Here is a 13,408-nt window from a genome sequence, read left to right as displayed (position 1 = left end):
TTTTGACTAATCAGATTCAAGAATTTGACCATACTGTGGTATAATACTTGTCATGTCAATGTATATAATATACAGTAATATGTTATTATTATCACAGTATCACACAAAAGCTCTAGTACTAGCTAATATTGTCAAGTGCTGATATGTTGTGGACTCTACATGACAACTTTTTATTTATTTTATTTATTACAAATGATTCCTCTGCTCCTATCTACAGGGTGACCTTATACGACTACCAGGCCATGTGCAAGAACAGCCATCATCACGCCAGTGCAGCTCGACCCCTGCTGAGTGTACATTTCTTTAAAGAATTTCCTCATAGCACACTGTTCCTTCTAACAAACCCGACTATCATACATACATTCTCATAAAGATGACTCAGTCAGTGCTGTTAGATTGGAGTCTGCTCATGAAGAGAGACCTGATATTTACATGATACTTACATGAGCACACTTCAACCTCTGTCATTAATAAATCATTAATGTGTAAAGCTGCATTATGACAAAACGCTCTATGATTTAACCCTTTGCAGCCTTTCTACAGCCTCATGGCAGCAGTCAAATGGCTTTTCTCCAACCTCATGCTGTAAGTGCAGGTTTTTTGTTTTTTTTTGTTCCTGTTTGAAAATGTTTGAAAATGTCCTCTTTCCTCCTCGGTAACTCCTGTGTTCACTGCTTTCAGATTTCTTTTGGAGTTCAATATCTGTGGGCTGTGGCATAATGACTATCTTGTAGATGGTAGGTTCTAGCAATAAGTAGGTATCATCATATATCACATGTTGTTCAGGGTTGGAACTAAGAATAGAGGATTTTTTAATAGAGGAACCAAACGATTTAAAAGGCAGTTGAAATGACTCTAATAAATCGGATTGATTATGAATGATTATACATAGATTTTTTTTAACAACAGACAATTGGTGTATAAAAATAATTAATATTTTTGGACTATGTGTAAATAAGCTAGCAAGGTGATTTGCCCATAACTCTGATAATAATAATAATAATTCTTCTCTACATCATCATTCACAAATTAACAGTAGGCCTACCCCAGATTCTGAACAAGGTTAGTCACATAACGATTGGAAGCTACTAAATAGTATCGCAGCAGATTCAATGGTATTGTCAAATATTGAATCATTGCCATAGGGATGAAATTGTATCGTATTGTTGTGGATTCGGTTGTATCGTCAAAGATCGAAATGTTGCCTTAACAATCGAAATGATGTCTTACTGTAGCAGATTTAGTTGTATTATCAAATATGAAATCATTGCAATAGGGATCAGAGTCATATTGTATTGCATAGTAATATGTTCAGTGACATTGCCAAATATTGAATTGGTACCTTAAAAATCGAAATTGTATCGTATTGTACAGTAGTGTACGATACGAATCATAGCAGATTCAGTGGTATTGTCAAATATCGAATTGTTGACTTAAAGTCCCCGTGAAGTCTCTTGAAACGCGCAGTGTTATTTGTTGTGTTGACATAATTTCCACTGAAACAGGAAGTCAGGGCGAGACACAATGAGTGGCCCCTCCATCTTTTAAAATAGCCAATAGCATTTAGCTTACCTCGCAGCCCAGGCTAAGCCATCCTTAACAGTTAGTACCATGAATTTTGGGGGCGGGACAATTCAGATTCTGGACAGCATTTGACTGGACAGAAAATCTGATGAGAAGCTGAAGTGCAGAATGATGTCATCAGAATTGCTAGTCCGTATTGGTGGTAGAGGGAGACTGTATATTTTGAATGCTTATATCTTCTAAATGCGAAATTTGTCATTGTTTTGAAGCACACTAGTTTATAGATAAGATCTAACATATTCAGACTAAAAGCCACAAAACTTCAAGTTTGATTTCATGGGGACTTTAAGAATCAAAATCATATCATATTGTGTGAAAACCTGAGGTTAGAAACCCCTACAAAGAAATTATCCAGTACACACAGGACAGAACGCGTTTGACCTCGTCCTCGTCAGTCTGCATAATCATCACCAGTGTGTTGAACTGCATCTCTAACACCATCATGCTGTTTTTATCACTCCATGCCTTGTATCTTTCTCATTTCATATCATTTCTGCATATTCCCACTATCTCACCGGTGTTGTGCCTTTACCCTGTTGTCTGCAATCCCATGTCCTCCTGTCTGTCCCTCACAGCCAAGTCTGGATACCACACTAGTAAGTATTTTCAGTGTCTTGCTTCACTAACCATACACGTACATGTTTGTCTGTGTGTTTGTGACATGCACCTGCACAAATCCTTTGTTTACTACTTGTTCCTCTGTCTTTAATAGACGAGTCAAATCCGTAGAACGTCGTGTAATTGTAATGCGTACAATAGGTATCATAGCAATGTAGGACAGCACAATGGCATGCCATTTAAACACAGAACCCTAGAAATGGTATCTAGGAGCCACTAGTGTTTTCCCACATGATCAGAAAGATTGTGGTGTAAACTGATAGCATGCTAAACTTCCTGTCTCTCTCACAGCACACAAACAGAAGAAGGTCGAGTCCATGGTGCCCTGTAACACTGAATATCCCGGATTCATGTATGATACCTCCATCAGGGAGACCAACAGCATCATTAAGTGTGGTCGATGTCAAAAGTGAGTCTGTGAAATCATCTCAGTCCTGAATGGTGTTTAGTTTTGTAGTTATTCCAGATCTTAGAACAACACACTCAAGGAATATAATACAGATCAGGGTTATGGATTGGCTAGCATTCCCCAACACTATGTTGGAAACCACTACAAGACTAAAATCATAATCTCCATTATGTACTTTTAATTACATTTAATACAGTACCCTGATATATGAACTCATTTCTAACACTGTGTTAATTCTATTATAACAGAACACTGTTGAATTCTCAAATCTGATTGGTCAGTAGATGTTGAGTCTTTTTTATTTATTTTTTTATAACAGCAGTTGTTACAGTTGTTACTGATTGTAGATGTGGCTGTAATTCAATGTGCTCGTTCTAATATGTTATCGTTTCTATAGTAACAGCTCATTCACAGTGACTAGTAAGGTGGACGCTCCACATAAGATTAATAATAAACTAATAAAAATGTATTATTTAACACAGAAATACATCAAATCATTAAATTGGTGAAGTTTTCTGTTAGGATACTGAATGTTTATTTAACATTTATGGAAAAAGTCTCCAGTGTCAGTGCTTTATAACAGGAAGTTTCCCACCATTGGAAATTCTTCAGGACAGAGGACTGTTTATAGCTGTAACGGAAGCGATACCAGGAATTAACTTGTTCATGGACATTGCACAACAATAAACGTAACTATAAATAGTTAAAAGTATGACGTGTTGTTCATTAATCAATAAGAAACTGTAATCGTTTGGCATATTTATGTGGTATAAGAGGAATCAAGCACTTCAGGACATGCTGTTACAGGAAATTAATTAAATCCAGGGAGGTAACAGTAACTCTTCAAGTCTGTCCCTAACGTGGAGTATTTTTCCATAACAGCGCACTCTCAAGTGTTTTATCTGTTACATAACATGTAATAACTTGGAACTGATAATGATGTTGTGTTGCAGGATGTTTGTGCTCCAGCAGGTTATGAACAGTAACCTGGTGATGCTGGTGGTGCAGGCAGACTGTGACTGCTCACGCCAGTACTCTCCCATCACCCTCACTCCAAGAGAAGTCAAATATATCCTGCTCCAACTCTTTATAACCGCAAGAGTGTTAGCTTGCAGATTAACTATCAAGCTCAATTCAATCCTCCCTGTGTGAAATGGTTTTAGGTAGGAAACGGTTTAGTGGAGCTCGATGATCTTTTTCATATAGTCATATACAGGCAATCAGTTTAGATGTAATCTAATACTCCTAGATCCATTGAGCATTCAGTTTTACTTTTGTTTTTGAAAATTGGTTATTGATATGGGTGACAGGTACTTACAGGTATCATGTGAAGCCACTGGCCTTCAATTGGTGTTTAATCGGAGAAAAACCTTAAAGCGCAAGAGCTTCTTTTCTCACTCACCATTTACCAGTGATGTTTATTGTCATAATAATCAGAAATCCACCGTAGAAATGGTCCAAATGCTGGACTCAAAGTTCCAGAATGCAATGCAGCTATACAACACAGTTGCTCTGAGTAACACAAGTTAGCGATCTACAACATGATGGTGTTAATGATTGTGTTAGCATGAAAGCTCAAGCTTTGGAAACTGATTTGTTTGAGCAGAATGTACAGATGAGGAGGTGAGACAGCTGGACAGACTAAAGGACTAAAGAGCTGCTGCATTGCTTCTCTTTAGGTAGAGATGCCTTCTCATTGCTGCCACTATCAGGAGGTAGTCACACAGCATTGTGGGTAATGAAAGAAGTTTACACTAAATGAAAGAAGTTCATGAAGTTCAATGAAGATTAACCCAAACAGGTTAACTCAGAAATCAATCTTTTTTTGTTTGTTTGTTTGTTTTTACAATATAAGATCACATATTGATTAGAAATAATGATATGCAGGTCATTTTTCCTTTAACTCCTGTGAACATAATGCAACAGTAAAATGCAACAGGATGAAATCACAGAAGATCCGCAGACGTCCCGAGTCCTGTCACGCATACCATCCTCATGTAAGCTTAACTGCATTTAATTAATACAAATGCAGTGATTTCTTTTTAAATTAATAAACTATGTGCACTGATATAACTGTCTCTTATACAGCCCTTCCAGGATTCCACGATTTTGCGATCGCAGAAATGAACGCCAAATCAAGCAAATCAAGTCCACAATATTCGGAGAGGCTTGCGAATTTTCAAAATTATTGCAGATTTTCCACATATTTGGCCCAAGACGCGTCATGTGACATCATCACAACGCGCATTCATCCAAATCTTTGATTTATGTGCATCAACCATGAGTACAGCTAAAAAGTCTCATTTACCAACAAACTGCGAAAGACCGTGCAAAACAATTCCATGCAATTGCAATTTCACCAATTCAAGATGTTTTCGACAAAAACTCCCCAAGTTGCATCTCAAATTTTGTAAAAAGCCGCAGCAAAATCAAGCATTTTCAGCAGCAACAATCACAAAAAACTCTGCGAAATCCTGTATGGACTGTTTATACACACACACACTATAGATCCAAAAGTATGTGGTCACATGGCCATCATAAACATGTGAATGTTGAACATCCCGTTCCAGAGTTCGTCCTTTCTTTGCTGCTATAACAGCCCGTCTTCTGGGAAGACTTTCCACTAGAGTTTGGATCATCTGTAGGGATTTCATTCAGCCACAAAAGCATTAGTGAGAACAAACACTGATGTTGGGTGAGGCCTGGGGTGCATTCGGTGTTCCAGTTCATCCCAAAGGTGTTCAGTGGGGTTGAGGTCAGGGCTCTGTGCAGGACACTCGAGTTCTTCCACTCCACACTTGGCACACTATGTCTTCCTGGAGCTCGCTTTGTGCACAGGGGCCTTGTTATGCTAGAACAGGTTTAGGTCCTTTAGTTCCACTGATGGGAAAACTTAATACTACAGCATACTAAGACATTCTGTACAACTGTGTGCTACCACCTTTGTGGCAATACTTTGAGGAGCACCTTCATATATATGGGTGAGATGGTCAGATGTCCGCAAACTTTTGGCCATATAGAGCATGATTCTAATTTGTGGCATTAACCCTCGTCATTCCCATGAAATGCTTTGTTCTTTATTACAGGAAAATGCTAAAGACTGTGGTGGAGCGTGTGAGATTTCCATATCACTGGCTCTCTTCTTCTTATCCCTGGTCACATCACTGACTCTTTGCTGATGAACAAAGACAAGCATCCGTCTGCTACAGGCACTCGGGAGTCTGCACGCTGCCTGCTGTTTCACAACTGCGAAGAAGCTTTGGTGAACATTGCACCGCCGTGAATTATTAACAGTGGAGTTACAGAATTGTGGCTTTAAACTAAAACGTTTTAAATAAACCTGTTTCTTCTGCAACAGTAGGATGTTGAAAGACATGAGCTATTAACAGTGTCTGAGAATAGAAGAGCTGAGGTTACTACACGCTAAGCTCAGTGGCAGACACCAGTTTTTATTTTGATGCATTATTTCATTCTATTTTTTATTAAGAATGAAAATTATTGGTATAGTTTTTTATAGTGTTTATGTAAAGAAGTGTGTGATGTGAAAATTTATTAACAGTATGGCCCAGATAATGATGCGTTATCCAACATTCATTATTATTATTATTTATTATTATTCATTTTTAAAATCTTATCATACCATAGCTTCAAATTTGAGCATTAAACATGCAGTATGTGTGACAATCAACTTTCACATAGATTTTATTAATATTTTAAACATAGTAATTTTTTACTTATTTATTTTAAACAATTTCAGCCACATTAAATCAATTATACACCATCAGCTTTAATTGGCTATACATGATCTTATTCTAGCTTCTTTTACTTAAAATGTTTAATATCTGAGACAATTACTTCAGCAGGACAAGGTGCTAAAAGATGACCAAAGATGCTTCTCAGGTGCTGGACCAGTTCAGTCCTAAATTTTAGTAGTTTAACTAATGAATCAATAAAAAGTTGTTTGTTTTGGCGATCTTGTCAATTTGAGGAAGCAGAGCTGATTTGATGATGTAAAGAGCATCCTTGCACCGTTTGCACCAAGGAGCGGACTCGAAGCCGCAGTGAGGAAAAGGTCTTCGATAGATGCAACAAGCAACTTTCAACCAGCAATAACTACCAACTAAATCCCACACACATTTCTTATGTTTATGATTAGAGATTTAAAAAGATTAATCCAGGGACACAAATGCTAGAAACACAAAGGAAGGGAGTATGAGTTTATTTCTGATTTTTAAAGCAAAAAAATAAAACTGCTTAAAGCTGATGTCATTTCTTGCAGGTAATAAAAGAAATGACCATCTTCAGCATCACCCTGCTGCATTTTCAACAAGTTTACAAAGGTTACAATAATTAGCTTTGTTCAAATTAGCCTCACACATCTCTGAGGTAATTTGAGGAGATTTTTTATACCAACTTTTTAAAAAGGTCACTTTCAGATAATGACTGGCCTCTTGGTGAAGTCTCAGTCATAATAAAGGCACTTGTATAAAAAACAATAACAAAAAATAAAACAAAACAAAAAAAAAAACCCTTTATAGAAAAACAACTTACGACTGGAGACTTCATTCTAGTTCAATACTTTTTTTTTTTTTTTTTTTTATAAATAAATATCATCTTTGCAAATAATGTTAGGTCATTAAGTCACCTTGTAATCGTCCCTGTGGACCGACATCCTGGATTCTATCAATACAAAAGCACAGTGTTACTAAATTACCCTTAAAGCTCAATTTTACTATGAGGTAAAAAATAAATATCAAAATTTACAAAGGACAAAATGTTTTTCAGTCAATTTTTTTTTTTTTAACCAAAACATGTCGATATAAATAGAACATCTTTAGTAAATTGATCAGAATTTGTGACCTCAGTGACTTGTAACCTAAAATGAATGTCATCTTTTCAGTCACACAGTATTGTGTCATGCCGTAGTTATACTCGAATTAGTGAATAATAAGGAACGTGAACAGCTTTATAATAACCCACTCAGTTGTTTTTGTTCATAGTAGTGATGATGATGATGATGATGATGCATAAGCTCATTAAATGCATTAACCTTGCGTTAACAAACACTCCGTGTTTAACTTTAGGGACTAATCCCTATCCCTGAGGGAGTGGTTATAAAGGGTAAAAAGAAGCAACAGTATTAATAGTTGAATATGAAATCATGCGCTGTTGGTGTGGCCTGTAGTGACCCGTTAGTGTCTCTTGCATTGCAGTGCTGCTGTTTTTGCTTTAAAACATACAATTTCCTCTGTGCAATGTGTCAGTTACACATGTGCTCAGATTTTTAAACCATAAAACCCCTCAATAAAGCACTCAAACAAACACACACACACACACACACACACACACACACACACACACACACACGCACACATTCCCAAGATCAAGCAAATCATTCTCACTAGAAGCTGTTATTGCTAGGGGTCATCAAAACAATTTCATATTCTACAAGTTCTAATAATCGCTAAGGTCTACCAGTGTTAACAGTGAGAGCGGAACACACACACACACACACACAAAATCTGCGTCTACGACCTAACCAGTTTGAAACCCTGGCCGGTGTCGAGCACTGCAGGAGGAAACCACGTCAATTTAAGCCTGCGTAGGAAGCACAGACACACACTGCAAATCCAGAACAGGTTCAGAGAAACGCTCATGTGTGCCAGCTGCACTACAGGATATGTCCAGCGTGGAAAATACAGCCTCCAGTGCTTAGCGAGGTCACTTCCTGTAGGCAGGTGCAGCTTGTAGTCCCCCCAGTGTCTGGAGACACCGTAAGTGGCCATGACGGCTCGGCCGTGCTCGGCCCAGCAAACGACGCTGTCGGGGTTGCAGTTGAACTCCACCCACTCAGCAGTGAAATCTCCGATCTGCGGCAGCTTCTGGAGCTCTACGTCCATCGAGTTCACCAGCATAGCCCCCTGTACCGCTACATAAACCTCGTCCACTTTGCGCACCTCCTTCACCCATGGCAGCGAGTTCTCCGTGTCGAGCACGATGATTAGACGAGAGCAGTAACCGTCGTTCTTCTCCCTCCACATCTGCAAAATCTCAGACAGATGCAGCACTTCTCCACCTGAGAGAGGAAAAGAGAAACAAGAGTTGCTTTAAAAAATTTTTTTTTTTTTTTTTTTTTTTACAGGGATTGTATTTAATCCTTGTTTAATGTTGAATTAGACAGATACTAGGCATTTGTCCTTGAATCTAGAAACGTATCTATACTAGTTTTCAGACTGAGCACGAGCACTTTTTTTTTTTTACTGTGCATCAAAACTGATTCCGAATCAATCAGGTATCACTGATCGTGTTATTTAAACCTTATCTGAACACGTTTCCTTGACTTACATACAATGCCCTCCACTAATATTGGAACCCTTGGTAAATATGATCAAAGAAGGCTGTGAAAAATTGTCTATTGTTTAATCACAAAATCACAAGAAGCACTCTGCTCTTATGGATATCAAACAATCTAAAACTAAAAGTATTTAGTATGAGATGTACACAAAAACAGAATAATTTAGGATGGGTGCAAATAGCACTGCACTGTATAAATATTGATGTACTCAATAACACTCAGCACTGTCTGACCTATGAGAGCCCACTCTCCGGTGCGGTGCGTGTGGCCAGTGTAGAACAGCACATAGGTGTCGTAGCGCGGCCCGTCCACTGTGTGCACCTCCAGGAAGGAGCGGAGCTTAGAGTGCAACGTGTCACGTGTCACACCGCTGCTGGAGTAATCACAGCCATGAGGCTCAATCATGTGGTGGGAGAAGAAGCGCTGCATGTTGTTCAGCATGCCTGTGGTGCGCAGGTTCAGCTCCTGCACCTCATCTGGGGGCAGCAGGGTGGGCTGTCCATCCACACTGGAACAGATGGAAATATAAAAGTGCTCATGTTATTTTCTTTTAATCAAGGCTTTGACAACTCTCAAACTTTCTGCTTAAAAGAAAGGGACAGCTCACCATACTTCAGTTTTTTTTCTAAAAATCACATTTCCCATTACTTATATCGTACATGGGCATTCCACACATTTCTGGGCCATGTACAAATTCAGCTTTGTGGCCTCTCTTCCCAGCTCTTCTTATTTTCGGACCCATGCAAACACCAAAAATGTTTTAGCGTTAAAGTCCCAGTGAAGAGCCTTGAAACGCGCAGAATTATTCGATGCGTTGATGTAATTTCAGCCGAAACAGGAAGTCAGGACGGGACATATCGAGTGGCCCCTCCCCCTTTTTAAAATAGCCAGTAGCATTTAGCGTAACTTACAGCCCAGAAAAATGCCTGCCACAAAGCTGTGCTTCTTCAAAGTGAATGAATTCAAGTCATTTTGTTCTTAACCAACTTACAGTTGGAAAATGGAATAAAATGCGCACGCTCAAAACAGCCGTACACAATTACAACCTATGCTTGCTGATAGGATTTCTCTCTGCAAGCAACTTTGGCAAGGTGATTTTTATAATGCTGGGGGCAGGACACTTCAGATTCTAGAGAGAATGTGATTGGACAGAAAACTGATGAGAAGCTGTAATGCAGACTGATGTCATCAAAATTGTTGATCCGTATCGGTGGTAGAGAGAGAAAGAGACTGTACATTTTGAATGTACACATCTTCTAAACACTGATTTTATCATTGTTTTGGAGCACACTAGCTTATAGATAACTTTAAGACTAACATATTCATACTGATATCTCGTGGGGACTTTAAAATCAACCATTCAACCTCTAATGATCCCCTATGAACTGAAACATAAGAAGGTTGATGTGGCAAAAGCCGTTAAAACTACTGATGAGTAACATATGAAGGAAAACTTGTAGATATGTGTAACTCAAGCAGATTTTAAACTAAAAGTTATTTATACTCGCTCCACCAGTTGGTTTGATAATCAATCATCTATCCGCAGTGGCATCAGCTGCCATTTACAGGGCTTTACTAATATTCTCAGCACATTTCATCCATTTTTCTGTCATTTTCCAGGTGTTATCCAATACTGGAACGCTACAACATTCCAGGTTTCTTACAGGATGTACCTGCAGTAGTTGGTAGGGATGACCACTGCATAACCCACACACGTTCCTCCAAGGCAGTTACCCAGCTCATAGAAAAGGCCATAAGCCAGAGACTCGAGAGGCAGGATGAGCAGAAACACACCAATGAACAGGCTGTTGAATGGCTGGAAAAGGAAAATGGATTTATTCTCAGGTTAAATGTTTGACAAAAATCTTAAAAAAGACTACTTCTAAATATTTCAGCAACACTTAAAACCGTTTACCAGCATCATAAAGACTCTGTAAATATCTAACAGCAGGAAATCAATGTGATTGGACTTCTGGTATTAGATAATAGGGCAATATATTTGGTAATATTATAATAATAGTATACCTGTATAATACAAGTTATGTCATAATATAGTAGATATCTTTCATAATTTTTATAACATTATTTCTGTATCAATTACACACTCTGGAAGCAACTGATTAGTTTTTCCACAGAATTTGGCAATCGCCCTTTTCCAGAGCGACTTACATTCATCTCATTTATACAACTGAGCAGTTGAGGGTTAAGGGCCTTGCTCAAGGGCCCAGCAGTGGCAGCTTGGCAGTAGTTAAACGTCTTAACCATTGAGCTACCACTGCCCCTTATAACACCACTCAGCTGAACTACTAGGCATTCAGTCAAACAAACAGACCTACCTGCCATGAAAGAGCCCCGAGTACAGCTGTGGACACAAGGCTGAAGAGCACCAAGCGTTTTGAGACAAGGCAGAAGTGGCGCATGCCTTTGGAGGTCATCACCCTGTCCAGTGCACCAGGATTGGCCCTCTGAGCAACGCACACTCTTTGGCAGTCGCTCAGCTTGTTGTGGAAACCCCAGAGTGTGACCAGGAAGACCACGTGGCAGATGATCCAGAAAACACTGGAGGCGAAAAAACCCGGAATCACGACATACCACCGGTCCAGATCACCCATCTTGAAAGCAGCCAGGACCAGGAACGTGATTTCAACAGTAATCAGAGGCAGGAGACTGAGACGCCTCCACAGACCTCCTCTCCTCAGTAACGGCGACCAGCGCTCGGTCACTGAAAGACCACTGAAGTACATATCCAAGATGGGCTCACATACAAGGCGGATGAAGAAGCACACCAGCGCGTAGGGGTTTGCTGAAACTCCGAGAGAGTTGAAGAAGAAGAGCGCTGTAACCACGGAGAAGCACACGAGGTTAGGAAGGGCCAGGAAGGACTTCATGCGCAAATCCACGAGCAGAGTGGCAACAGCCAGTGTCAGGGCTATGAGGCTCATGGAGGCATGGACCACCTGTGTCATGCTGGCCACAGCAAATCCTAAAAGCTCCAAAGAATCAGCGGAGGTCAGAAGTGCTGGCTTTTGTCTGGTGCAGCCGCAGAGTCTTTCCACCAGAGCCCACAGTGTTCTTATGGCAATGCTGGCTATCAGCATGTACCTGCTGACTTGATCCTTTAAGTCATCTAGGTTAGAGTTGTGGAGAAAACCCAGCAAGCCCAGAAGGAAACCCAGCCACAAGTGGAAGAGTGCGAAACTGAACTTCTCCATACCGAAGTAGTAGTACAGCATGCTGGCGATACCCAAGACAAAAAGGGCCAGGATGAAGATGACCAGAAGGACGGGTTCTGCTGTGCTCTCCCAGCGCGCATACAGGCCCAGACATATGGCCACGAGTAGATTAAGAGTGGACAAATAGCCCAAGTAGCGAATGGACGTCCACACACTCACCCCGGTCTGAAGCTCCTCCAGTCTGCTCATGGCTGCATAAAGTGAATGGCTGAAACAGTAGCGGAGAAGCCTGCACATCGCTGGAGCTCCACACTCCCGCACTTCGTCAAGTTCAGCGCCACTTCAGCGCCAGCATACTGTTCATCCTCACGCAGTTCTCTAAAACGCTGAGCAGTTAAAGTTCCTCTGCTGACAGGAAACTTCTGCTTGTTACTCACAGGCGCTGCACTTAGCTAATTCAGCTAGCACATGACAACTTCCAATTGCGCTCAATGACTTTAGCGAGATTGTTATAAACTCTTAAAACGGCCCAAACTTTGTTGTAGTGTATTTCTGTTAACAGAAACGCAAAACAAAATACACGAGGGGGGAAAAAAACCCTAATTCTAGTTAAACTGACAATAACCAGGCTAACCGGTAACAATTACTACCGGCAATAAAAGTGGAAGGAATTAGTAATACCAGGATATATTTGCGAATATGTTTGTCACTAACTACATCAGAGACTGTTTCTTTAAGAACGATGAAATAATATCTACTCTAAGTTACTTTACAAAAGCTAGCGAACCACTTTGAAAAGTTTGCTCAATATCCGCCATTTTTCCGGGTTTGTAAAAAACCTACGGCAACCCTACTGGGACAAACAAACACCAAAAAAAAAACCCCGTTTGGTTCTCCGCCTCCTTCGCATGTAATTAAAAAAGTGTATTACTTATTTAAAGAGCTATACCTAGAATGTAATATTTTAATATTTTAAGTGGAAACGCCTCATTTCCCTCCTTACCACTTTGTATTAAGCAGTCAAAGTCTGTACACGCTTTTAAAAAGCATTTAATTGAAAATACGCCCTCTGTTTTTGGCATTTAAAGAGATCAGCCAGAACATTAAAACCACCTGCCTGATATTGTGTAAGTCCCCATTGTGCCACCAAAGCAGCTCTGATCCCATCAAGGCATGAACTCCACAAGACCTTTGAAGGTGTGCTGTGGTATCTGGGAACAAGATGTTAGTAGCAGATCCTTAAAGTCTTGTAAATTGTGGGGTGGGGCC

The 13,408-nt window shown here is 39.9% G+C and overlaps 2 protein-coding genes across 5 annotated transcripts in view; one reads left to right on the top strand and one right to left on the bottom strand.

Annotated features, from left to right (window-relative positions):
• The window catches only part of cacna2d4b (calcium channel, voltage-dependent, alpha 2/delta subunit 4b), a 44,780-nt gene extending 38,385 nt beyond the window's left edge, over positions 1-6,395 (top strand). For 2 of the 4 annotated variants that reach the window (XM_053631231.1, XM_053631233.1), the window contains 6 exons: positions 218-293; positions 533-585; positions 682-737; positions 2,160-2,180; positions 2,494-2,611; positions 3,565-4,701. In XM_053631231.1, coding sequence (XP_053487206.1) covers positions 218-293; positions 533-585; positions 682-737; positions 2,160-2,180; positions 2,494-2,611; positions 3,565-3,763 — 523 coding nt within the window. In that variant the 3' untranslated portion in view covers positions 3,764-4,701. Of the gene's footprint in view, positions 1-217; positions 294-532; positions 586-681; positions 738-2,159; positions 2,181-2,493; positions 2,612-3,564; positions 4,702-5,697 lie in introns of those variants that run through there. The other 2 variants (XM_053631234.1, XM_053631232.1) reach the window with 2 other exon arrangements.
• An 85-nt stretch (positions 6,396-6,480) lies between these two features.
• tmem168b (transmembrane protein 168b) lies at positions 6,481-12,997 on the bottom strand. The gene is made up of 4 exons (XM_053631238.1): positions 11,303-12,997; positions 10,640-10,782; positions 9,200-9,474; positions 6,481-8,687 (listed from the first exon to the last, which is right to left on the bottom strand). The coding sequence occupies exons 1-4, from the start codon at positions 12,434-12,436 to the stop codon at positions 8,140-8,142; spliced, it is 2,100 nt and encodes a 699-aa protein (XP_053487213.1). The 5' UTR covers positions 12,437-12,997; the 3' UTR covers positions 6,481-8,139.
• Between the last annotated feature and the right edge of the window lie 411 nt (positions 12,998-13,408).

The sequence above is a fragment of the Ictalurus furcatus genome, chromosome 8 (assembly GCF_023375685.1).
Source record: "Ictalurus furcatus strain D&B chromosome 8, Billie_1.0, whole genome shotgun sequence".
In the NCBI taxonomy this organism is placed as follows: Eukaryota; Metazoa; Chordata; class Actinopteri; order Siluriformes; family Ictaluridae; genus Ictalurus; species Ictalurus furcatus.
Note: the sequence above shows the minus strand (reverse complement) of the source record. Positions and strands in the feature narration are given on the sequence as shown.

Bases quoted from the DNA above. Each gene is read 5' to 3' on its own strand.
- tmem168b (XM_053631238.1), bottom strand. From the start codon at position 12,436: ATGTGCAGGCTTCTCCGCTACTGTTTCAGCCATTCACTTTATGCAGCC. The intron at 10,783-11,302 runs GTAGGTCTGTTT...TTCCTTTTCCAG, and splicing joins TCGGGGCTCTTTCATGGCAG to CCATTCAACAGCCTGTTCAT. The intron at 9,475-10,639 runs GTACATCCTGTA...CATCTGTTCCAG, and splicing joins ATCCCTACCAACTACTGCAG to TGTGGATGGACAGCCCACCC.